The sequence below is a fragment of the Papio anubis genome, chromosome 2, assembly GCF_008728515.1.
Source record: "Papio anubis isolate 15944 chromosome 2, Panubis1.0, whole genome shotgun sequence".
Taxonomy (NCBI): domain Eukaryota; kingdom Metazoa; phylum Chordata; class Mammalia; order Primates; family Cercopithecidae; genus Papio; species Papio anubis.
This window is the reverse complement of record NC_044977.1, coordinates 89383747-89407903: the sequence shown is the minus strand read 5'-3', so window position 1 is coordinate 89407903 and position 24157 is coordinate 89383747. Positions and strand designations below refer to the sequence as shown.

Genomic DNA, 24157 nt, shown 5'->3' with positions numbered 1-24157 from the left:
CAAATAGACAGCAAGATCGAATTTTTAAGATCACATGATTGTAGATGTGTGGTGTTATTTCTGCGGGCTCTGTTGTGTTGCATTGGTCTATATCTCTGTTTTGGTACCAGTACCATGCTGTTTTGGTTATTGTAGCCTTGCAGTATAGTTTGAAGTCAGGTAGTGTGATGCCTCCAGCTTTGTTCTTTTAACTTAGGATTGTCTTGGCAATATGGACTCTTTTTTGGTTCCATATGAACTTTAAAGCAATTTTTTCTAATTCTGTGAAGAAAATGATTGGTAGCTTGATGGGGATGGCATTGAATCTATAAATTACCTTGGGCAGTATGGCCATTTTCACGATATTGATTCTTCCTATCCATGAGCATGGTATGTTCTTCCATTTGTTTGTGTCCTCTTATTTCACTGACCAGTGGTTTGTAGTTCTCCCTGAAGAGGTCCTTTACATCCCTTGTAAGTTGGATTCCTAGGTATTTTATTGTCTTTGAAGCAATTGTGAATGGAAGTTCATTCATGATTTGGCTCTGTGTTTGTCTGTTATTGGTGTATAAGAATGCTTGTGATTTTTGCACATTCATTTTGTATCCTGATGCTTTGCTGAAGTTGTTTATCAGCTAAAGGAGATTTTGGGCTGAGATGATGGGGTTTTCTAAATATACAATCATGTCATCTGCAAACAGGGACAATTTGACTTCTTCTTTTCCTAACTGAATACCCTTTATTTCTTTCTCTTGCCTGATTGCCCTAGCCAGAACTTCCAACACTATGTTGTATAGGAGTGGTGAGAAAGGGCATCCCTGTCTTGTGCCAGTTTTCAAAGGGAATGTTTCCAGCTTTTACCCATTCAGTATGGTATTGGCTGTGGGTTTGTCATAAATAGCTCTTATTATTTTGTGGTACGTTCCATCAATACCGAATTTATTGAGTGTTTTTAGCATGAAGGGCTGTTGAATTTTGTCAAAGGCCTTTTCTGCCTTTTCTGCATCTATTGAGATAATCATGTGGTTTTCGTCTTTGGTTCTGTTTATATTATGGATTACATTTATTGATTTGTGTATGTTGAACCAGCCTTGCATCCCAGGGATGAAGCCCACTTGATCACGGTGGATAAGCTTTTTGATGTGCTGCTGGATTCAGTATGCCAGTATTTTATTGAGGATTTTTGCATCGATGTTCATCAGGGATATTGGTCTAAAATTCTATTTTTTTGTTGTGTCTCTGCCAGGTTTTGGATCAGGATGATGTTGGCCTTATAAAATGAGTTAGGGAGGATTCCCTCTTTTTCTATTGATTGGAATAGTTTCAGAAGGAATGGTACCAGCTCCTCCTTGTACCTCTGGTAGAATTTGGCTGTGAATCCGTATGGTCCTGGACAGTTTTTGGTTGGTAGGCTATTAATTATTGCCTCAATTTCAGAGCCTGCTACTGGTCTATTCAAGGATTCAACTTCTTCCTGGTTTAGTCTTGGGAGAGTGTATGTGTCCAGGAAATTATCCATTTCTTCTAGGTTTTCTAGTTTATTTGCATAGAGGTGTGTATAGTATTCTCTGATGGTAGTTTATATTTCTGTCGGGGGTCAGTGGTGATAGCCCCTTTATCATTTTTTATTGCGTCTATTTGATTCTTCTCTCTTTTCTTCTTTATTAGTCTTGATAGAGGTCTATCAATTTTGTTGATCTTTTCAAAAGACCAGCTCCTGGATTCATTGTCTTTTTGGAGGGTTATTGTGTCTCTATCTCCTTCAGTTCTGCGCTGATCTCAGTTATTTCTTGCCTTCTGCTAGCTTTTGAATGTGTTTGCTCTTGCTCTTCTAGTTCTTTTAATTGTGATGTTCGGGTGTCAATTTTAGATCTTTCCTGCTTTCTCTTGTGGGCATTTAGTGCCATAAATTTCCCTCTACACACTGCTTTAAATGTGTCCCAGAGATTCTGGTATGTTGTGTTTTTGTTCTCATTGGTTTCAAAGAACATCTTTATTTCTGCCTTCATTTCGTTTTGTACCCAGTAGTCATTCAGGACCAGGTTGTTCAGTTTCCATGTAGTTGAGTGGTTTTGAGTGAGTTTCTTAGTCCTGAATTCTAATTTGATTGCACTGTGGTCTGAGAGACAGTTTGTTATAATTTCTGTTCTTGTACATTTGCTGAGGAGTGCTTTACTTCCAACTATATGGTCAATTTTTGAATGAGTGTGATGTGCTGAGAAGAGTGTATATTCTGGTGATTTGGGGTGGAGAGTTCTGTAGATTTCTATTAGGTCTACTTGGTGCAGACTTGAGTTCAATTCCTAGATATTCTTGTTAACTTTCTGTCTCGTTGATCTGTCTAATGTTGACAGTGAGGTGTTGAAGTCTCCCCTTATTATTGTATGGGAGTCTAAGTCTCTTTGTAAGTCTCTAAGGACTTGCTTTATGAATCTGGGTGCTCCTGTGTTAGGTGCCTATATATTTAGGATAGTTAGCTCTTCCTGTTGAATTGATCCCTTTACCATTGTGTAATGGCCTTCTTTGTCTCTTTTGATTTTTGATGGTTTAAAGTCTGTTTTATCAGAAACTAGGATTGCAACCCCTGCTTTTTTTTGTTCTCCATTTGCTTGGTAGATCTTCCTCCATCCCTTTATTTTGAGCCTATGTGTGTCTCTGCATGTGAGATGGGTCTCCTGAATACAGCAAACTGATGGGTCTTGACTCTATCCAATTTGCCAGTCTGTCTTTTAATTGGACCATTTAGTCCATTTACATTTAAGGTTAATATTGTTATGTGTGAACTTGATCTTGTCATTGTGATATTAGCTGGTTATTTTGCTTGTTAGTTGATGCATCTTTTTCCTAGCATTGATGGTCTTTACATTTTGGCATGTTTTTGCAATAGCTGGTATTTGGTTGTTCCTTTCCACATTTAGTGCTTCTTTCAGGGTCTCTTGTAGGGCAGGCCTGGTGGTGACAAAATCTCTAAGCATTTGCTTGTCTATAGAATAGTCTATTTCTCCTTCACTTATGAAACTTAGTTTGGCTGGAAATGAAATTCTGGGTTGAAAATTCTTTTCTTCAAGAATGTTGAATATTGGCCCCCACTGTCTTCTGGCTTGGAGAGTTTCTGCCGAGAAATCTGCTGTTAGTCTGATGGGCTTCCCTTTATGGATAACTTGACCTTTCTCTCTGACTGCCCTTAACATTTTTTCCTTCTTTTCAACTTTGGTGAATCTGACAATTATGTGTCTTAGAGTTGCTCTTCTCGAGGAGTATCTTTGTGGCGTTCTCTGTATTTCCTGAGTTTGAGTGTTGGCCTGCCTTACTAGGTTGGGGAAGTTCTCCTGGATGATATCCTGAAGAGTGTTTTCCAACTTGGTTCCATTTTCCCCATCACTTTCAGGCACACCAATCAGATGTAGATTTGGTCTTTTCACATAATCCCGTATTTCTTGGAGGCTTTGTTCATTTCTTTTTACTCTTTTTTCTCTACACTTCTCTTCTCACTTCGTTTCATTCGTTTGATCTTCAGTCATTGATACTCTTTCTTCCAGTTGATCGAATCGGTTACTGAAGCTTGTGCATTTGTCACCTATTTTTCATGTCATGGTTTTTATCTCTGTCAGTTCGTTTATGGCCTTCTCTGCATTGATTATTCTAGTTATCCATTCTTCCATTCTTTTTTCAAGATTTTTAGTTTCTTTGCGCTGGTTATGTAGTTCTTCCTTTAGCTCTGAGAAGTGTGATCGACTGAAGCCTTCTTCTCTTAACTCGTTAAAGTCATTCTCCATCCAGCTTTGATCCATTGCTGGCAATGAGCTGCATTCCTTTGGAGGGGGAGATGCACTCTGATTTTTTGAATTTCCAGCTTTTCTGCCCTGCTTTTTCCCCATCTTTGTGGTTTTATCTGCCTTTGGTCTTTGATGATGGTGACAAATTGATGGGGTTTTGGTGTGGGTGTCCTTTCTGTTTGTTAGTTTTCCTTCTGTCGGTCAGGACCCTCAGCTGTAGGTCTGTTAGAGTTTGCTTGAGGTCCACTCCAGACCCTGTTTGCCTGGGTATCAGCAGCAGAGGCTGCAGAATATAGAATATTGCTTAACAGCGAGTGTTGCTGTCTGATTCTTCCTCTGGAAGCTTCTTCACAGGGGTGTACCCCACCGTGTGAGGTGTGAGGTGTCGGTCTGCAGCTAGTGGGGGTGTCTCCCAGTTAGGCTACTCAGGGGTCAGGGACCCACTTGAGCAGGCAGTCTGTCCATTCTCAGATCTCAACCTCCATGCTGGGAGATCCACTGCTCTCTTCAAAGCTGCCCAAGAGGGTCATTTACCTCTGCCGAGGTTTCTGCTGCTTTTTGTTTAGCTTTGCCCTGTCCCCAGAGGTGGAGTCTACAGAGACAGGCAGGCCCCCTTGAGCTGCAGTGGGCTCCACCCAGTTCAAACTTCCTGGCAGCTTTGTTAACCTACTTAAGCCTCAGCAATGGCGGGTGCCCCTCCCCCAGCCTCACTGCTGCTTTGCAGTTAGATCTCATACTTCTGTGCTAGCAACGAGGGAGGCTCTGTGGGCGTGGGACCCTCCTGTCCAGGTGTGGGATATAATCTCCTGGTGTGCTGTTTGCTAAGACCCCTGGTAAAGCGCACTATTAGGGTGGGAGTTACCCAATTTTCCATGTGTTGTTTGTCTCAGTTTCCCTTGGCTAGGAAAAGGGATTCCCTTCCCCCTTGCGCTTCCCAGGTGAGGCGATGGCTCGCCCTGCTTCAGCTCTCGCTGGTCGGGCTGCACCAGCGACCAGCACCGATTGTCCGGCACTCCCCAGTGAGATGAACCCGGTACCTCAGTTGAAAATGCAGAAATCACCCATCCTCTGTGTCACTCGTGCTGGGAGCTGGAGGCTGGGGCTGCTCCTATTTGGCCATCTTGCTCCGGAACTCAATTGCAGAATTTCTATCTGGTACTTTAAAAAACTGTCTCTTTGGTAAATTTCTCATTCATATCCTGAATTGTTTTTCTGAGTTCTCTTGTATCTCACTGAGCTTCTGTAAAATCAAAATTTTCAATTCTTTATCTGTGATTTCAAAAATTTCTTTGATTAAGATCTATTTTTGGAGACTTATTCGGTTCCTTTGGAAGTGTCATATTTCCTTGCTTTTTCATGTTTTCTGTGTCATTACATTGAAATCTGTGCATCTGGAGTAACAGTCACTTATTCCTGTTTTGAATTTACTTTAGTAGGGAAAGACCTTTTCCTAAAGATCTATGGTGTCTGTGGTGTTGGTTGGGTAGGGTACTTTGGCTTTGACTCTGGTGTGTGCATTAGTGTCATCTCTGTATGATTTCTTTGGCTGTAAACAGCATTAGTGGCATCTGTGATTTCCTTGATAGGTTAGGGTACAGTTATTAGTTAAGGCTATGGGGAAGTTGTGCTGGGGACTAGGATATCAGACGGGCCAGTAATAGTGTCACTGGGCAGTGTACACTGGCAGCCATGTTGGCAATTATTGTTGTGTCAGTTGGTGGGCCTCCATGTGGCTTGCTCAGATGCTGGTAGTGGCAGTGGTGGATTGTACAAGTGGACAGATTCTCAGGTTCCTGGGCAGTTACATGGCGTGAGTGATAGCAGTAGCAGGAGTGGGACAACTCTCTGGGTCCTGAGTGATGTGCGTTGATGTTGGTGGTGGCTCTGAAGGGCTGGGTAACCCAATCTCCAGGAACTCAGGTGTCACTTGCAGGTAGGTGCAGATGAGGTGATAGCAGCCAGGAGTTTATGCCCCCAGGAGAAGTACTCAGGTGCCTGAAGTGGTTGGGTTGGGTATTTGGCAGGACCCTAGGCTGTGTTCTCTGTCACACAGCAGAGAGTGAAGCTGGACTAGGTAGGCTTGTGCTCAGACCTTCGAATGGTGAGAACAGCACCAGCTGTCATGGACAGGGCACTCCGCAGGCCCCAGATGGAGTGCTTAGGTGAGGGGTATTAGCAGCTGTGCTAACACCCTGTCACAATAGAGGGTGGGGTCATCCTCGGTGACCAGAGCCTGGGCCAGCGGGTGGGAATGCACATTCCTCACACCCTAGTCTCAATGGGGCTTGCTCCCTGGCCCTGGCAAGGGTAGCCCACCTCAGCTGCAGGAGCCCCACCCAACTGGTGATCAAGTCCCAGTGGCAAATTTTACACCACTTGCATCCCAGTCTCCATCCTGGTGGCACTCACTTCTCATCTCCAGCAGCTACACCCCATGCCTTGCTTGCTTCTTAGCTCTGGCTGTAGGTATGCTTCCAGCATACTCCCCATTCCCAGTAGCGACAGCTCGAGTTTCTGTCATGCCTCAGTCCTGGCACTGCTGGGCTGCAGGACAGCAAGCAGTCTGTCAAAGGCTAGGTTTGAAAATGATATCTTGCTCCTCAGACATTTCAGGGACGAGATGTCAGGGGAGGCTGGAGAAGCAAATAGACTCAGGAAAGTTCTCCACCTCTTGGTGAACCTGCTTCTGCACCTTGCATACCTGCGGAGCTGCTTAACCACAGGTGCTTTTCACTCTGTTCTCTTCACCTCCTTGTTCTGGGATACAGGGACAATTCTCTGGGCACTATGAAGATCTTCCTAGGGATCTCCTGCTAACTTCAAGTCAAAGAGTAACAGAGACTGCAACAGAGCCACTTGGGCCTCTTAAAGCAGAGGATACAGAGCAGTGGGGTAGGTCCCTCAATTCAGTGAGCAGACAAGACACAAAGGCTGACTTAGGTTTTATTTTCATCATGAGCTTGCAGAAATATATTTTTTCTTGATGTTCAGTGATTACATTCAAAAGTTTATTTTGAATGTAATATTGTTATTTATCATTCACTGACAGGTCATTTGTAGCTTCACAAAAAAAAAAAAAAAAAAAAGACAGGGAAAGGGAGGGATGGATCTAGTGAGACTGTGCCTAATATAATCTGTGTGTGCATTTCTGTGGGTTTGAAAACCCACTTGCTCTTTATACTAATTCAAACTAAGCAATTGTGAGTAAGAATAGCTTTAGAAGGTGCACATCTAGGCTGTGCACCGTGGCTCATGCCTGTAATCCTAGCACTTTGGGAGGCTGAGGCAGGCGGATCACTTGAGGTCAGGGGTTTGAGACCAGCCTGGCCAACATAGTGAAACCCTGTGTCTACTAAAAATACAAAAATTAGCCAGGCATGGCAGCAGGTGCCTGTAATCCCAGCTACTCAGGAGGCTGAGGCATGAGAATCGCTTGAACCAGGAAGGCAGAGGTTGCAGTGACCCGAAATCATGCCATTGCACTCCAGCCTGGGCAACAGAGGGAGACTCCTACTCAAAAAAAAAAAAAAAAAAAAAAAAAAAAAAAAAAAGAAGAAGGTGTAGTACATCTGTCACCACATAATGAGGTTTAAGGGTTTAGAAAGCAATTTTACCTAAATATGCCTCTAATAACTACATCAGGTATAACATGAGGATGCTGCTAAAGGAATGGAAGAGTAAGATAGGCATGAAATGATGAAGACTTTTATGGGGTTAGGACTAAAGAGAATAATTTTAAAATCTGAACAGTTGGCCCAGGTGTAGTGGCTCGTGACTGTAATCTTAGCACTTTGAGAGGCTAAGTAAGGCAGGAGGATTGCTTGAGCCGCAGAAGTTTGAGACCAGCCTGGGCAACATGGTAAAACCTTATCTCTACCAAAAAAAAAAAAAAAAGACAAAAATTAGCTGGGCATGGTGGTGTGTGCCTGTGGTCCCAGGTACTCTGGAGACTGAGGTAGGAGGATCACCTGAGCCTGGGGAGGTCAAGGCTGCAGTGAGCAGTGATCACACCACTGCACTCCAGCCTGGGCGACAGTGAGACCCTGTGTAGATCAGTCGATAGATAGAAAGAAAGAATTCATCAATAACAGCATATAGTATTTGAAAGCAAGTATTGTATTAAGAGAATAAAAAGAAGTGTTGGTAATTGAAGGTAAATTGATGCCTTTGTAGCAATAACTTGGCAGTTCTGCAAAGCTAAATCATGTTTATGGCCAGTCATGAGTAGACTGCAAAATTTCGAGAGTTCACTCTTTGCAGCCTGTGAATGAATCTGCACGACATTTGATTTCAAACCATCTTTCCTTTGGAGCTAGCAGGAGCTTCTTTCAAGCATACTTCCAGCCGCTAGTGCTCCCATCCTCCTTGATTCAAATAGGCACAAATATGGCCATCCATTTTTCCTTTACCTTTCCCAGAAATGTGATTGTTTTCACTGCTCTTTTACTGTTTTCCTCTTAAGATAAATATAGTAATGATTTCATAAGATGACCATAATGCAGAATGTTTTCCTAAATATCTGCCTTTAGTGTAATGTAATTCTGATGCAGAATGATGGCAAAGTTTTAATTAGCAACATTTAAGCTATAAGAAATAACCAGTTGACCTTGGCAATTATTCCATTTATGTATTCAACAAATATTATATTAAGCACTTATTATGTGCTATAAGTTTTGCTACCTGGTAGAGATGATTAGCAAGACACAGTCCTTATCATCTAAGGACTTGCAGTCGGGTGAAGTAGACAAATAGGTGCCCTAAAATATAATAGGCATTCTTCTAGAAATCAGAATTCAGCGAAGAACCAAAAGAGGTAGTAGTCAGGTCTAAGGTAGGGATGTTGAGAATGGAGAATAATAGAGCAAGCTGGAAAGGATTCATAGAAAAAGTAATATTGAACTGAATCCTTTAAAAAAAAAAAAAGAAGGGAAAAGAAAGGAAAGAAATACAATTAATAGAGTCTTTGTAAGCTTTTTCAATGTAAAAGAGATCTGGAGAGGTAAGAGAGGACCCTGGTGAGTCTGCCTTAAATGACTTGCTGAAAAGTTTGAACTCTAACCTGTGAAGGGCATTAAGAAGGGTGGCCATATAACCAAATTGACATTCTGGAAAGAAAGATGTGTAAAAGACCAGTTAGAAGATTATTGTACTGGTCCAGAAGAGAGATGATAATGACCAAACCAAGACAATGAAGAGGGGAGGAGAGGTAAAATGTGAGATTTGATTATTGCAAAATCTGTAGGATATGGTGAATGCTGGAAGGATATAGTACTACTGAGTTCCTCTCAGTGAGAGGGCATCTCTGGGTCCAGTCAGGTTGGGGAGAAATGAATTTTCTTGGCCATGTAGATCAGAAGCTTAGGATGAATCTGGACTGGAGACAATGCTTTGGAGCTTGGCAGTAGTTGAAGCTATGGGAATGGTTGAGATTGCCCAGGAAGGCTTGTAGAGTGAGAAAGAAATGGGCTGAAGGCAGAGCTGTGAAGGTCACTAATAGGTAAGGGATATGCAAGGGGAGAGGAATGGCAGGAACAGGCTGTCAGTTGTCTAGCATCTGAATTATGTGTGTTGGGTGGAGGGGTAGATGTGAGTGAAGTAATACAGATTGCCACTGTTGGTATGACTGACAAAACTCCAGCTCCCCATTATACCACCAAGGGACCAGTGAGTATTTTGTTGGAGAAAAACTGAAATTGCCCCGTCCAGTAGGGGAGGTAATTTTCAAGGCTTTTAATTTCCTGCTAAGTTGCTAAATCACAAGAGATTGTTTTAAAGGATACTCTTCCCTCTTTCCTTGTTTGGAAGGAATTCTATAGGCAGAAAGTTATTCTCAGAGCCCTGGGCTTTGAGAACCTCCTTTAACCATTCATCACAACAGCTCTGAGTAAATGAGGCATATTTGTATGGCTAAGGAGTCCAAAGAGCCACTGACTGGGTAGCAGTTAGTTAAGGTGGTAACTGACCTGCTTTATCTCTGAGTGGCCTCTATTCCAACCCTTTTATTTAGAGACCTGATATGCTTCATACTATTGGATGGCACATTCTAGAACTCTTACTGGGGTGTCCTCCTGGAAGTGGCCATGCTGAACTGGACACATCTGAGTAATCCATGGAATGGGTTCTTTTTGCATGGGTCCTGTTTTCTGAGATAGGTAGATCCATACCTTCCTAACCAACAGGGGAGGGGGTAGAACCAGGGCTGTGGGAACTCCCTGAGTGTCCAATGGAATTTTCAAGAGATTACCCTCATCTTTTTCCAAATGTTTTATTAAGGTGTCTGTACTAGCATAAGGAATTCGTAGTCTCTGTTCCTAAACTTTGTTCCAAATGGTTATGTGGTTGCAGTTCTCCGGGAATTGACCTTTAGAAGGAAGACACTAAAACATCGGAATGTAACAGAAATGCACTGTTATTCCTCCCCTCTTTTGTCTCGATCCCATGGTTCCTAGGAAGCAGCTTTATTCCTAGGAAGGAACTTTATTCTTACACATTTAGGCATCAGCTTTGTCTGCTAAGTCCTCCTTCTCCCTGACCACAGAAGACTTCATGGTAAATCAAGCCCACTGCTCTCACAAGCTTTTCTTCTTAACTTGGTCTGGTTGAAACATAGCTTCATGCAAATAGTATCAACATTGCTTATAGCTTAGCAGGGCTGTCCTTTGGGGCCAGTCATAATGACAGCTGTATGATAGTAAAAAACCAATGCCAAAGCAGTTTCTAAACAGTAGTACTTGTTGAGAGGAAATGTTTTTCCTCTATCAGGAACTTTCCTCTGGGACCTGTTTATATGTCTGTGCGCACGCATGCAATGGGTGCTAGAAAAGAAACAACTTTTCATGTGGAATAGTGTTACTTCTGAGAGAAGGAATTTTGCCAATTAAATGTTTGTAGGGATTCATTTTAGAGTTTCTATCCTTTGCCCAAGTATGTCTTTTGTGCCTAATAGGAAATGAGCCTTGTTTAATTTAGTTAAACATAACACCATTTCTTTAGGAAAGTGAGGGATCCTTTTCCCTTCGAACTTAAGTGTTACACATTGGAACATCAAACCAGGTGTTTAAAATACTTGAGTGCTATAACACCTGTCCTTCTGTTATAGGTGCAACAATGAGAGTGAGTGGTCCCAGATCCACGAGAACATCATCCGAAAGTCCAGTGCCAAGTACTCTGCCCCCAGCGCCAGCCATGGTGAGGTACTTCTCTGACTAGAACATTTTGTGTTGCATTTGTAGTTGCTAATCATACAGTACTTCAGTTGGTTGGTGCAGATTGCCTGCTGTATTCCCTACGGACATTTATTCTCCTGTCCAGGCATTTCCTACTCATTCTTTTTGTAGTAATTTGAGGCTTTCCCTAATATCTGCTGACCAAAATACATTTTCTGCTTTTTCTAGGATGAGTTCCATATGCTTTGATAGGTAACTTGAGTTCTAATTCAAATCCAGAGTGAGCAAAAATGTTGCAGGGTTTGTTACATTGTGAAGTCTATGTTTGCCTAAAAAAAAGATTATACTCAGCCAAATAAATATCTCTCTCTATATATAGCTAGATATCTATATAGATATAGACATCACACACTTCTCTTTCTATTCCTGAAAACTGACCATAATGAGAATCAGTGATTAGTCTGTCAGTATCAGTCATTCTGAAACTAGAATGGAAAATCTTTATTTCAAAGAAGCTTCATTTTAGCTCAACTTCTCCTTTTCCTTTTCCCGTCCTTTCTTTAAAAACTCTGTTTAAATAATTTCTATAAAATCTCAGTACAGTTCTACATATTGTATTGTTTTCTAAGTTAAACATTAATGCTTGATTAAATTAGAACCATTATTTAAAAGCCTATGTGCCTTTATAGACCCTTGCAGATAGCTATCTAATTTACGCAGAACCAAGTTACTCCTGACAGTTTTTACCTCTAAATCATTTTATAACCTCTTTTACATAATCCTCTTTAACTTGCATAGACCTTGTTGGAAATTATAAGTTGTCCTTAAATGACAGTGTAAAATCACTGAGAGGCAAGCAGTTTCTAAAGAGTAGTACATGTTGTAGAAAACTTCGTTTTTTCTCTGTTGGGGTGAGCAGATACTCAACTAGGAGGATCCTTAGAGGAGATCAACACCAGAGGCTGCCAAGATTGAGACCTTCAGCTGTAACAACTTGATTCCTCTAAAACCCTAGTGGGGGTTTAGGTGATATCTGAGAGCCCCTCACTATTTTTAAATGACAGTTTTCCCTTATACATGTGCCTGGATGCCAAGTAGCTCCATGCAGTATGCTAAATCTAGGCTAAAGCAAGAGACAAATAAAATTTTATTTTGAAAATATAGGAAAGTTACTAGCAATTTGGGAAACTACAATTCACATCCATATTTGTCATGTTCTTTGCTTTATTTACTTATTTGATTTATAAAGAGGTGCCCTTGACTACACATTCTTGGGACATAGTATGATTAAAACATATAGAGAATATTTAAAAAGAGAGATGATAGTACTAATTCGTGAAAGAGCAACTTCTACCATTGCTTCACCGGGTTAAGATGATGAGATTTGTCTTGCTCCCCAGAGCGAGCAGGGACTGTGCCATGTTCTGTGTCTGATTTTTGTCTAGAACTCACAGACACTTGCCATTTAAACAGTGTTAGAAAGACCTCTCTGCGGGGCACCACAGACTTCAGAGAGCCTCAGTTGGGATGGCTGTAATGAGAGGAGGTCTCTGTGTAGTTGTGGAAAAGTCAGTAGGAGGAACAGGCTGCTTCTTTTTGAAGTATGTTAGAAGCTAGCTGAGACCTTGGAAATCACCTGTTTCAACCCCCTCATTAAATAAATGAGGAAACTGAAGCTCAGCAAAATGACTTAGTGGCTGAACAAGGATAGAACCCAGGTCTCCAGACTCCAGACCTTTGGCCTTTCTACTCAGTTGCCAAGCTTCTGAGCATGGGTTTTCTACTGCTGGACTCTGGGGTCTTTGTGTCAGAGAATTTTATAGATTGCTCAAGGAATATTTCAGGTCTTTGTTAGTCTGCTTAATTAAAGATACATCTTTATTAAAAATCAGTTTACTTTGCTATAAACTTTTACCCATCTTTGTTAAATATTGTGGGCAGTTCATTGCCTTGCAGTTCTGTTTCCAAAGTCATTAGTGCTTTTCCTTTAAGTCACATAATTTAAAAATGCAGAAGCAATTGCTACACTGGGTTTGAATGCTGAGAGTAAATGTATCATCCAGCAATAACTCTTTTATGTGAACTTTAATAGATGTGGGTCTTCATTTCCATTGTTGGCCTCTTGGATATGTAGCTACAAACTGAACTTTTAACAGTTCCAGTAGTAGCATGAAGAGTATTAAGGACAAGTGAAGATAAAGCAGTTGACACACAAGTTTTCTATTTATTTTAAAATGACTGTTAACTACAATTTATTTCCGTATCTTGGGCTGACATTAATTTATATAATTAATCCTCATCCAGCATTTCCACAAGGAGGGGTGGGGGCGTGTGGCACAAGAACAGAGTCAAGTTGGTGCCCTCGAATATTTTACACAGGTGTTAATTTGTCCAGTTACTTTTTTATGAGTCAGTCTTTAATCTGATAAGAGGTTCAGTAAGAAAATGGTTTTCTTGTGTCAGGTAATCAGTGAGACCAGATTAACAGAGAAATTGTATAGACTTTGTTATTTTCAAATTATTTGATTCGAGGGCCCCATTGAGATGATAGTCAGGTAGAACATCAAGTGTTGCCAAGGGACTGGTTGCATACTGGGTGAGTGGGTCACTTTTCTGAACTATTAATGAAGGCCCTCTTGTGCCCAGAATCATGCCTTAGCATTATTTGGTATGTGCTTCATACCAACACAGGGTTTCAGAACTAGAAAGGAAACCCACAAGTTCCAGGATCCCAACTCTACAAAAGGACATACAGTTTTTATAGCCTCCATTGTTGATTTCTTTCATTCTTTGCATGTCTTTTCATCTGATCCCCTGCATGAACTTGAAGGTTTTCTCTTACTTGTTATGTTTAGAAGTAGAGAGCAGCTCTTTAGGATCCCTTTGGGTAACTCAAAAGCTAACTGTGATACTCTCAGCACCTTTAGTCAACATCTTCATGAGTTTCACTTTGCATCTGTAGGCTGTTTTGGTTGCTCAGAAAATGCAGAGACAAAAGGCAGTCAGCAAGTACTTAAATAAACCCTTGCCAATGCAGAATGGTTAGAGTATACCCACTGATTTTTTTTTTTTTTTTTGGCTTTTGCCCTCCAACCGCAACTCCCTCAAATTATGGAGACTTTCATCCCCAGCTGTTTGCTTCATGCTGGGCTGTCTCGTAAGTCTGATTTCTGTTTACCCAGAGGATATGATTTGATAGCTATGTAAACACAACAAAGATGAATAAGTTAGGGTTATGAGGGGAGGGCAGATATATCCTAAGCTGTTCTCTACAAAGATTATTGTGGTTTTGGTTATGGCTCCCAGCCTTTCAGGTTCATAAACTAATTGCAGTTTAGTCCGACAGTGATTAGGTTTAAGATAATTACTTTAGAGGGGCTGAAATCTTAAACACTGATTATCTCACCAGAATACCAACTGGAATACTGTATGTTTGCCTTTTCAGGGCACTGTGATCCTGGTGTTAATGACACTTGAGATACCATGTTTGCAATCCCAAGGTTTCTTGGGAAGCATGAGTTTAGCAGAAACAACAAGATAATCTTGAGGTTCTGTCTGAGCTGTAGTAGAACCGTATTTCATCCCTTGGCCCAGCTCTGAGAGTACATATTCCTGGCTACTGGCATACTTTTCTTGCCAGATAAAATATCTGTAACTCTTCTATCTGACTTCTGTCTTTGTCTACTTTTCCATTCCCTCCTCCATCCCCATTCCTAGACCATTCTTATTTTACAATTCTACTTGTTACTATCTCCATTCCAGCTACTACTCTTGTAATTGTATTCATTATCATAACACCTTATTCCCTCATTTCTATAGATGTTCATCTGCTATTTAACTCCCAAGTTTATAGACCAATGAGGGTACCTCCTGTCAACCCATAGATCAACGCCTAAATTCTTCATCCTGTTAACAGCTAAACCCATTCACAGTTATAGAGGTAGCACTTCCTAATTCCATAGAGGCTTGACTGTTACAGCCTTCTAGCCAGTAGCTGCAGAGGGGACCTTCAGGAGGGTGCTGTGGAGGTGGAAATTTCAGGAGATTCTAGCTTTGTGCACAACTCCAAGGGTGTAAGTAATGAGCCAGAAGGCAGCTCACCTGGGGTGATACTTCAAATACTCCCAAGTTTTGATTAAAGATCATGTGGAGGATCTGAAATCCTCATGGAGTCAAGGCTTGGTTAGTCCCACAAAAGCACCCTCTTTTCTTTGCAGAATGTGATATCTCCTCTGTTGCTAGCCAGTGCAAGATTAAACTAGCAAGTTACTTCCCACACTTTGACATACTCCCAGCATAAAACACAGCACATCTTAGCTTGTTTATTTCTCATATTTGGGATGCCCTGACTGAAGGTCTTCTTTGGCCATGCTTATTTCTACTCTATAGATTTCTCTAGGTTCCTAAATATATAACTTATGTAGTTCAACCCTCTCATTCAGTAGGGCCAGCTGGACCCTAGTTGGATGCTGGGGAACAGAGGGAGAGACAACTCAATCTCCCAGACCTCAGTCTGTGTTTAATAGACTAGTTCTCTGGGTTATTGAGGTCACTTTAACTTAAATTTCTTTAGCTTTCCAAAATGTTTCTTGAAAATAACTTACACTTTCTGCCTCAAAGTTTTTCTCAAGAATTTTGCTGAACTTTGCAAATTTTCTTCTGGAAAATATGACTATGTCTTTTCTAGTACTATATTACAGGGTAGAACTGTGGTTCTAAGAAAATGCTTTTGGTTTTGCAGGTCTTATCATTTCTCTGCAGCTTCTTCGTGGAGACATGGAACAGATTCGGAGAGAAAATCCCATGATATTTAATAGGGGATTGGCAATTACAAGAAAATTGGGATTTCCTGATGTCATTATGCCAGGTATGCAGAACTGCTTGGGGCTGGGAAGGTAGATGGGTTAGGATGGAGTCTAGTGCTTCCCTCCTGAGAAGATGGTGAACTGTGCTATAGAGGAGACCTGCAGCTATTAAAATCTCCCACATCCCAAGTCAGACTGCTTACTGCAGTCTGCAGTCAATGGCCCTTCGGCTCTTATAGGCATTTGTTCTTTTGCAGAAGCCCCTACATTGCATTCACCAGTGCAACATGACAATCCAGCAGATAGGTAGGCTTTGTTGTCTTCTATGAAGCCTGGATGGTAGAAGTGAATATGGAACCTTCATGGAGAGTTTTTATACTCTTCCTTCCTTTTCTTAGGAGATAATTGTCTCACAAGAACTTCCTGCTTAAGGGGAAGAATATATCAAAATATATGCGTGTAGTATCAGTGAATCCCATATGTGTAGGAATAGCAGATACCTTGCCATTTTCATGTATCAGAAAAATAGATCAGGCAAATGGTATAAATTAGACATTGTGAATATAGCACTACCTGGCCAGCTTCTCAGAAATTGTCTCACCCATTTCATCTAATGCCCAGTGGAGAGCCAGGGCACAAATTGGGAATGCATTGACCCTCAACTGTGGTCCCAGTAGGTCAATATCAGGTTCATGTTTTCTAATTAGGCAGACATGGGTAGGACTGGAAAAGTGGATCCAAATGGGGCATCAGAGCCAAGGGAGTTATCAGGAGTGAAGAAGGGGTAGAGGCATAGTTCAGATGGATGGTAGGTGTTCAGATAACCAGAGAAGATGCAAATAAGGAGAAGAAGATTAGAACAGGTAAATGTCTGGTTGTCTGGATAGATTATAGGAAGAGTGGACTTACCCTCTCAGTTGAGTTTTTTGTTGTTGTTTGTTTGTTTTGAGACAGAGTCTTACTCTGTTGCCCACGCTGGAATGCAGTGGCGCTATCTTGGCTCACTGCAAACTCCACCCCCTAGGTTCAAGCGATTCTCCTGCCTCAGCCTCCCGAGTAGCTGGAACTACACATGTACACCGCCACACCTGGCTAATTTTTGTAATTTTTGTAGAGACAGGGTTTCACCGTGTTGGCCAGAGTGGTCTCGAACTCCTGACCTCAAGTGATCCATTGCTGGCATACTGGTCTTGAACTCCTGACCTCGGCCTCCCAAAGTGCTGGGATTACAGACTTGAGCCACTGCATCTGGCCTCAGTTGAGTTTTAATGCCCTGCTAAAAGCTTATTTGCTTTTATTGTAAAGGGTCAGGCCAGACTAGACTGAACTGATTATGATCACTTTAAATATCACTTATTTGGAGTTCTTCATGGTGGTTCACTAAATTCTCTTGTTGGAAGCATTTGCCAGCACATACACAAAGGGTTGGGTAGCCTGGCCATAGAGGAGGCCTATGTGATGGGTTCCAGCTGCCTTCCAACTTCCCAGGCTATGCCCAGATTTATTTCCTGTCACCTTCATTCTCCCTCCATAGACACTGTAAATGCAGAGCAAGCTGCCACGCACAGCCTTCATCTTCTACTAATGCACACAGGAGAGTCTTTTGGATGGGAAACGTAGGCTAGTAGATCAATTATGTTTTTATCTAAATGCTAGGGAGACTTCATGCTTATGACCGCCACAGGACACTTCTACCATCCTGTCGTGACACCTTTCTTAGCTCTTTCTAGGCTGCTAATTAGGAAAAGAGCCCAAGCATAGTCAGGCTTCTTGACTATGAAGAAAAAAAAAAAAAAATGGGCCAGGCGCAGTGGCTCACTCCTATAATCCCAGCACTTTGGGAGGCTGAGGTGGGCAGATCAGGAGGTCAGGAGATCGAGACCATCCTGGCTAACATGGTGAAACCCTGTCTCTACTAAAAATACAAAAGATTAGCTGGGCATGGTGGTGGGCGCCTGTTGTCCCAGCCACTTGGGAGGCTGAGGCAGGAGAATGGTGTGAACCCGGGAAGTGGAGTTTGCAGTGAGCCGAGATCGCACCACTGCACTCCAGCCGGGGAGACAGAGCGAAACTCCGTCTCAGAAAAACAAACAAACAAAACGTTACCAAAATTGAAAAAAGAATAAATAGATACCAAAATCAACCTGGTGATCTTTTAAAAATTAGATATCTAGGCTTATGTGGTGGAATGTATCCCAACGGGATATACTTAAAGTCCTTCCTTTCTCTTAAGAACTTTTCTAAGATTCAGATACTACCTTCCTGATAGTCTTCACGTACTCCTGGGATTAAAACCAAGTGATCAGAGATTAGAAAGGAACAAGCTTCAGTCAAAAATGTATTTAAGCAAAATTTGATTTTAAGTTACATTGTCAAAATCTCATCTGTGGAAAGAAATCTTTTTTAGGATACTCTGCATCTCTTTGTATCATTGGCACACAGCTAGACATGACTGTGCAAATGTGCAGTTTCAAGCATTGGTAAGGCAAGCTGAGGTTAAGGGGATTTTCCCTCCTCTGGGCAGCTAAGATATCATCATATGATTTTCCCCACAAGGCAGAGATACTGGGCAGTCCTGGCAGGCCCAGGGTGGGGCTGTGAGCCTGCCTTTGAAGTACTGAGTGCTATAGCCGAAAGTGAGGACTGATTCATAGGCAGAACAGCCCTTTTCCATAATCTTCATCCTTTCTCTTCCAGAGAAAAGAACTTTTGCACAGATGGCCACTCCCAGGGTTGTGGTCTGTTAACAACTCTCATTTCCCCCTTAATATGCCCCAATATACTGTCAAGAGTAGGTTTGCAGTCCCTGGGCAAAGTGATAGGACTGTACCTGCAGGTCCTATTGGATCAGCAGGAAAAGTATGCAGGAGTGTTTTACATTGTGGTCAGCCTGTCTTGGGAAACAGTGACTGTTAAGAAGTCCTTAGGAGTCTTTTTCAAACCCTGGCCACATCTCTACCTGAAGCTAGTCCACCCATCATCTGTGAGAGTGTTTTACTTGAGTTGTACAGTCCCTCAGCTCTCATGGTGCTGGTGTGACCAAGTTACAAGAAATTACAACTTCATCTTCTTGACCCATGAACATGTCGAGAAATAAGAAGGAAAGAAATCATGTCAGTAACTGTGACCATGACAGCATGATAAGTCTGAGAAATTAAAGTAAATGAAAAAATTAGAATTATTCATAAACTGTGATCCTTATTTTAAAACTGTCCAGCATTTGGCAGAAACTATCACTCATTTTGAAAGGTCTTTTTTTTTTTTTTTTTTGGTCAGGATGGCCCAGATAGGTCCTTGTCAAAGCATACTGGCAGAGCTGAAAGGGAGAGTTCACACAGGCTCTAGCCACACCAGTAGCTAACATATGATTTCTAAAAAGATCTTCTTGACATTCTACCATTGCTTTCCATGAGAGCGTACATACATATCACAGGGATGATGTGAGCATGAGATATTCTGCTCTTTCATGACTGAGGCCATGACTGCACAGCCATTCAGTTCTGCTCATGACCCTTGGTAATGAGCAAGAGGCAACAGTGATAGCTGGTGTTCTGGGAGCCAACCCAGGAAATGCCATCTTAGATTATGGAAGAACAAATAGATATGAGAAATTTAGCCACTTTTTTTTTAAACTGAGCATATAACCTTTTGTTAGTTGATCACCATATTTCAGTGGATACTTTCTCTTTCCTTCTGAACTCATTTTAGTGAAGTACAAAAGCTAATAATAACTCTATGGCACACTTTTAGTCCTTTTCTAGATTTTTTAAGAAGATGGGCAGGCAAGACAAACAGGACAGGTGTTCCAGGTAAACAAATTGATGTTAACATTGTTTTCTGTAACTCCTGTGTCAGAATTAACTATAATAAAACTTTAAAGAAAACGGTTAGCCAAAAATATATAACCTGAAAGAAATGATTTAAAACCTCTAACTCGGGCCAGGCTCAGTGGCTCATGCCTGTAATCCCAGCACTTTGGCAGGCCAAGGCAGGCAGATCACTTGAGGTCAGGAATTCAAGACCAGCCTGGCCAACGTGGTGAAACCCCATCTCTACTGAAAATACAAAAATTAGCCCAGAGGTAGTGGTGGGCACCTGTAATCCTGGCTCCTCAGGAGTCTGAGACAGGAGAATCGCTTGAACCTGGGAAGTGGAGGTTGCAGTGAGCCAAGATGGCACCACTGCACTCCAGCCTGGGTGACAGAGCGAGATCCCAACTCAAACAAAAAACTTAAAATAAAATAAAACCTCTTGCTTGGTCAGACACGGTGACTCACGCCTGTAATCCTAGCACTTTGGGAGGCCAAGGCAGGTGCATCACCTGAGGCCAGACATTCAAGACCAGCCTGGCCAATATGGCAAGACCCCATCTCTTAAAAAAAAAAAAAAAAAAAGCAAAAATTAACCGGGCACGGTGGCGTGCACCTGTAGTCCCAGATATTCGGGAGGTTGAGGCATGAGAATTGCTTAAACCCGGGAGATGAAAGTTGCAGTGAGCCAAGATAGTGTCACTGCACTCCAGCCTGTGCGACAGAGCAGAACTTGTCTCAAAACCAAAACCAAAACAAAACAAAAACCTCTTGCTCAAGAAGGGACTGTACCCTTCTTCAGACCATGTCTAAGCCAGCAGAGATGTGCCACCACTTGCTATGGCTGTCTTTCTTTGCTTTCCTGGAAAGTCTGTACCCTGTAGTCAGTGGAAATAAAGGGCTTTGTCGTGGTTCTTTGGGAAGCACAATGATTTAACCTGTTTTCTAGGCCTTGAATTTCTAAAGTTATCATTGACTGTAGGTGATATGAGCCAAATTTCATATTAAATGGCTTTCTGTCTTGTCATAAGAAGCCCATCTACGATTCATTATGTTCTAACAGATGACTAAGTTTTTTTCCTAAAGCAGTGGTTCCCGAACCTTAGTGTGCTTCAGAATCACCTGCAAGGCCCATAAAACAGATTTCTGGGCCCACCCCAAGAGTTTCTAACTTAGTAGGATTGTGGTGGGACATGGCAATTTGCGTCTCTCACAAGCTCTCATATGATGGTGATGCTGCTGGTCTGGGACACCCTTTGAGAACCAAGTCCTAGAAAGTACTCTGCTTATGGATGCTTCTCCCCTTCTTGATTCCCTGTACTCAATTACTGCTCCCCTCTATTAGAAGGCAGCTATATAGGCATAACATCCTTTTAGAGGACCCTCTGACTCCTCCCCTTGTGCTCAGAAACACACTCTGTCCTTTTCTTTGACTCCTGACAGAAATGTGCATGTTTCATCACTGACTTTCAAGTGATGTTTCTTTCTTTTCCTGTTTGTCTTAATTGTTCTTGTTTTTCTCTGTGCTGTCCCTTCATTTTCGTCCCTTTCTTTCTGATGCAGAGATGAAGATAGTTGGGTGTAAGTTCTGTCTTTTGTGTCTCTGTCTACTTATTGCCTGCTTTGTTCTCATCTTCATTTGTTTCATGGAATGTTGCAATACTGGGGTGGGGTGTCATGTACATGTTAATAATCCTCATCAGCCTCACCTTCTTGGGTAACTGACAAGACATAAAAAGAAAAGCTACCAGCCCATCCTATAGCACTATGTATTACTTTTGAGTATTCACTAAGATCTGAAGAAACTGGGGACATACTGGAATGTCTAGAAAATCTTAACAAGCTTAAGGTGTATAGATACAGGAAACAATTTTTGTATGAGACTGATCAGTTACATTCATTGAAAAGAAAAGGAATTGTGCTTACTCCAAGCCACAAAGAATCAGAAAGGCAGAAAGCTTCTCTTTTTGGCTTTGTTGGGACATACTTCACATGAAAAGGCAAACCAGCAGAGACATGGTTTTTGGAAGAAAGCTTTCCTCAAGGGGAGCAATGACATTATTTACCACAAGTGGGTTCATAGCGCTCATCAATCTGAGTGTCAGATGAGGCTATGGCAGTGTATCTAAGGGATGGTTTAAGAATAATCACATCTAGTCTCAAAAGAGGTTGGAAGATCATCACATCCCTGATTCAGGAAAGGAAAAACTATATATAGTGATGTCACACTATGCCCATACCTTTCATCCTGTTAGAGCAAAGAGCATCACTGACTTTGTTGCAATGGAAGCCGGAAGTGTGACACCAAAGACATGGTAAGAAAAAGAAAGAATCCTCCTTTCCTGGGTACTCTAAAGAAGTCCTCTCAAGAGCCTTTTTTTTTTTTTTCTTTTTGTCTCTTCCTCAGGAAAATAAGAATACTCCATTGGTTACATACCTAAAACCATCGAAGTTAAATGGTAGCTGACATTGCTACATTTCCATGTATACTGTTAGGAGACATCCTTCTATTCTTCCAACAGATAGGCTTGGCATCATCCCAATTGTACTGAAAGACAGTCAGTTCTCATCTTACATGATCTTAAGGAAGAGAAAGCACATCTATAGAAGCCCGTCCTAATCCTGTCTAGAAGTAGGCAAGGTATAAATAATATAGTATTAAATATTATTGAGCAGTGCGTGGTGGCTCACGTGTGTAATCCCAGCACTTTGGGAGGCCAAAGCAGGCGGATCACCTGAGGTCAGGAGTTCCAGACCAGCCTGGCCAACATGGTGAAACCCCGTCTCTACTAAAAATTTAAAAATAGCTCAGCATGGTGGCGGGAGCCTTTAATCCCAGCTACTCAGGAGGCTGAAGCTGGAGAATCGCTTGAACCCGGTAAGTGGAGGTTGCAGTGAGCCAAGATTGTGCCACTGTACACCAGCCTTGGCAACAGAGCGAGACTCCATCCCAAAAACACATACACACACACACATATATATATATATAAATATATAAATACTTAAACCCAGAGCCTCCTAATATGAAGTGTGAGTAATTTATACAGAAGGAATGTGGATATAATAAAGAACTCATATCAGATTTTGGCCAAATTTGTTTGGGCCTTGCCGGATTATTTCTGCTGGGATGGAATTCCACATAGGCCAGCACTAATGAAACATTTGGCCCCAAGTTCCAAGTAGTACTGGAGTATCTGGCAAGATATTCTCTTGCTAACAAATATTCTGGTGTCTGAGCTAGACTTCAGAGGTTGGGAGACTTCTGAGACTACTCTCAGAAGAAATCTGCAAACACATCATGAACTGTTTCTCCAGAGTCACCAGGATGCAGGTCTTCAGAGGATCAGACCTGTCACTCGTCTGTCACAGTGCTCCCTATCTATCCCCCTAAGATTTCTGGTAGCTGAACAGCACTGTTTACTTTTAAGATCGCTTACTCCGTAAGCACCTCAAGAGTATTCCAGGCCAATCCCTGTCATAATAACATAGCCCCAGGTTCATTACCTTGCCTTGTCCCAGTAGCTGTTTGTCTAGGTGCACAAGAATCTGTATTTTTGATGTGCAGTTGCAGTGTAGTGCAGCTGTTCTTCACACATAAACGTTTCTAGCCAGGTATCAGTAAACTATAGCCTATGGGCCAAATCCAGCCAACAGCCTATTTTTGTACTTCTTGCCAGCTAAGAATGTTTTTCTTTTACATGTTAAAAGTGTTGTAAAAACAAAGAACACCTGCCAGAGACATGTGTAGCCAACAAAACCTAAAATATTTACTATTTAGTCTTTTACAGAAAACGTTTGTCAACTCCCGTAAACTTAAGTGCCCAGTTTTCTGAGTGCAGCTGTATCAACAGATCCTGTGAGACTGTGAAAGGGACAGATACTTTATTCCAAGACCCTCTTATAAGAAAAAACTCAAATCATTCCACTTCATTCAAGAAACTCTATTGGATGTCACCCAGGCACTAAGCACTCAATGTAAGGCATTACTGATGCTGTAAGATGCCCTGCCAACCTTAGGAAGCAGAAGGCACTTAACAAAGGGAGTCAGGGCTGCCCAAGGTCCTTCCTAAAAGAGAGACCCATCATCAGGGCTACCCTCAGAAATACTTACTCCTACTTCTTGTAAAGACTCACCCTCTCAGCACTCCTCCATGCTGCCTAAGAGTTGCCCAGTCCCCCACCCCTACCCAAACTCCATCAGTGTCCTCCCAGCAGACCTCCATGTTCTGGTTTCCTAGTGTTAAACAATGAAGAACATCAGAATCACTTGGTGATTTTTTAAAAAATATATGTACACAAGACCCACTGGAATTTCAAGGTGTGCATGCTAGAAATCTGTTTTCAACAAGTTCCCCAGGTGGTTCGAATGCAATCATCCAGGCACTGGTATGCAAACTAACCTCCAAAACCATTGCTCCATCTTTCTCTTTCTCATCTTCATTGTAATGTGCCTGCCCTCATGCCTGTCTCTCCTGGTAATACTTCCTGGCAGTTAGTGCCAAAGTCTACAGGAGCCTCTTGGAAACAGAGCCTTAACCCAAAGGCATGATCCCACTGGTAGGTTTTGTGAACGTGTAACATGCAATAGGGACAGCTGAAGAGTGGGGGAACCACAGAAGGCT

At 41.9% G+C, this 24157-nt stretch overlaps 1 protein-coding gene across 12 annotated transcripts in view; it reads left to right on the top strand.

Annotated features, from left to right (window-relative positions):
* DOCK3 (dedicator of cytokinesis 3) overlaps positions 1–24157 on the top strand; it is a 669732-nt gene that overhangs the window by 483001 nt on the left and 162574 nt on the right. For 11 of the 12 annotated variants that reach the window (XM_031662807.1, XM_031662809.1, XM_031662806.1 and 8 more), the window contains 2 exons: positions 10855–10943; positions 15663–15788. In XM_031662807.1, coding sequence (XP_031518667.1) covers positions 10855–10943; positions 15663–15788 — 215 coding nt within the window. Of the gene's footprint in view, positions 1–4826; positions 6648–10854; positions 10944–15662; positions 15789–24157 lie in introns of those variants that run through there. The other variant, XM_031662815.1, reaches the window with a different exon arrangement.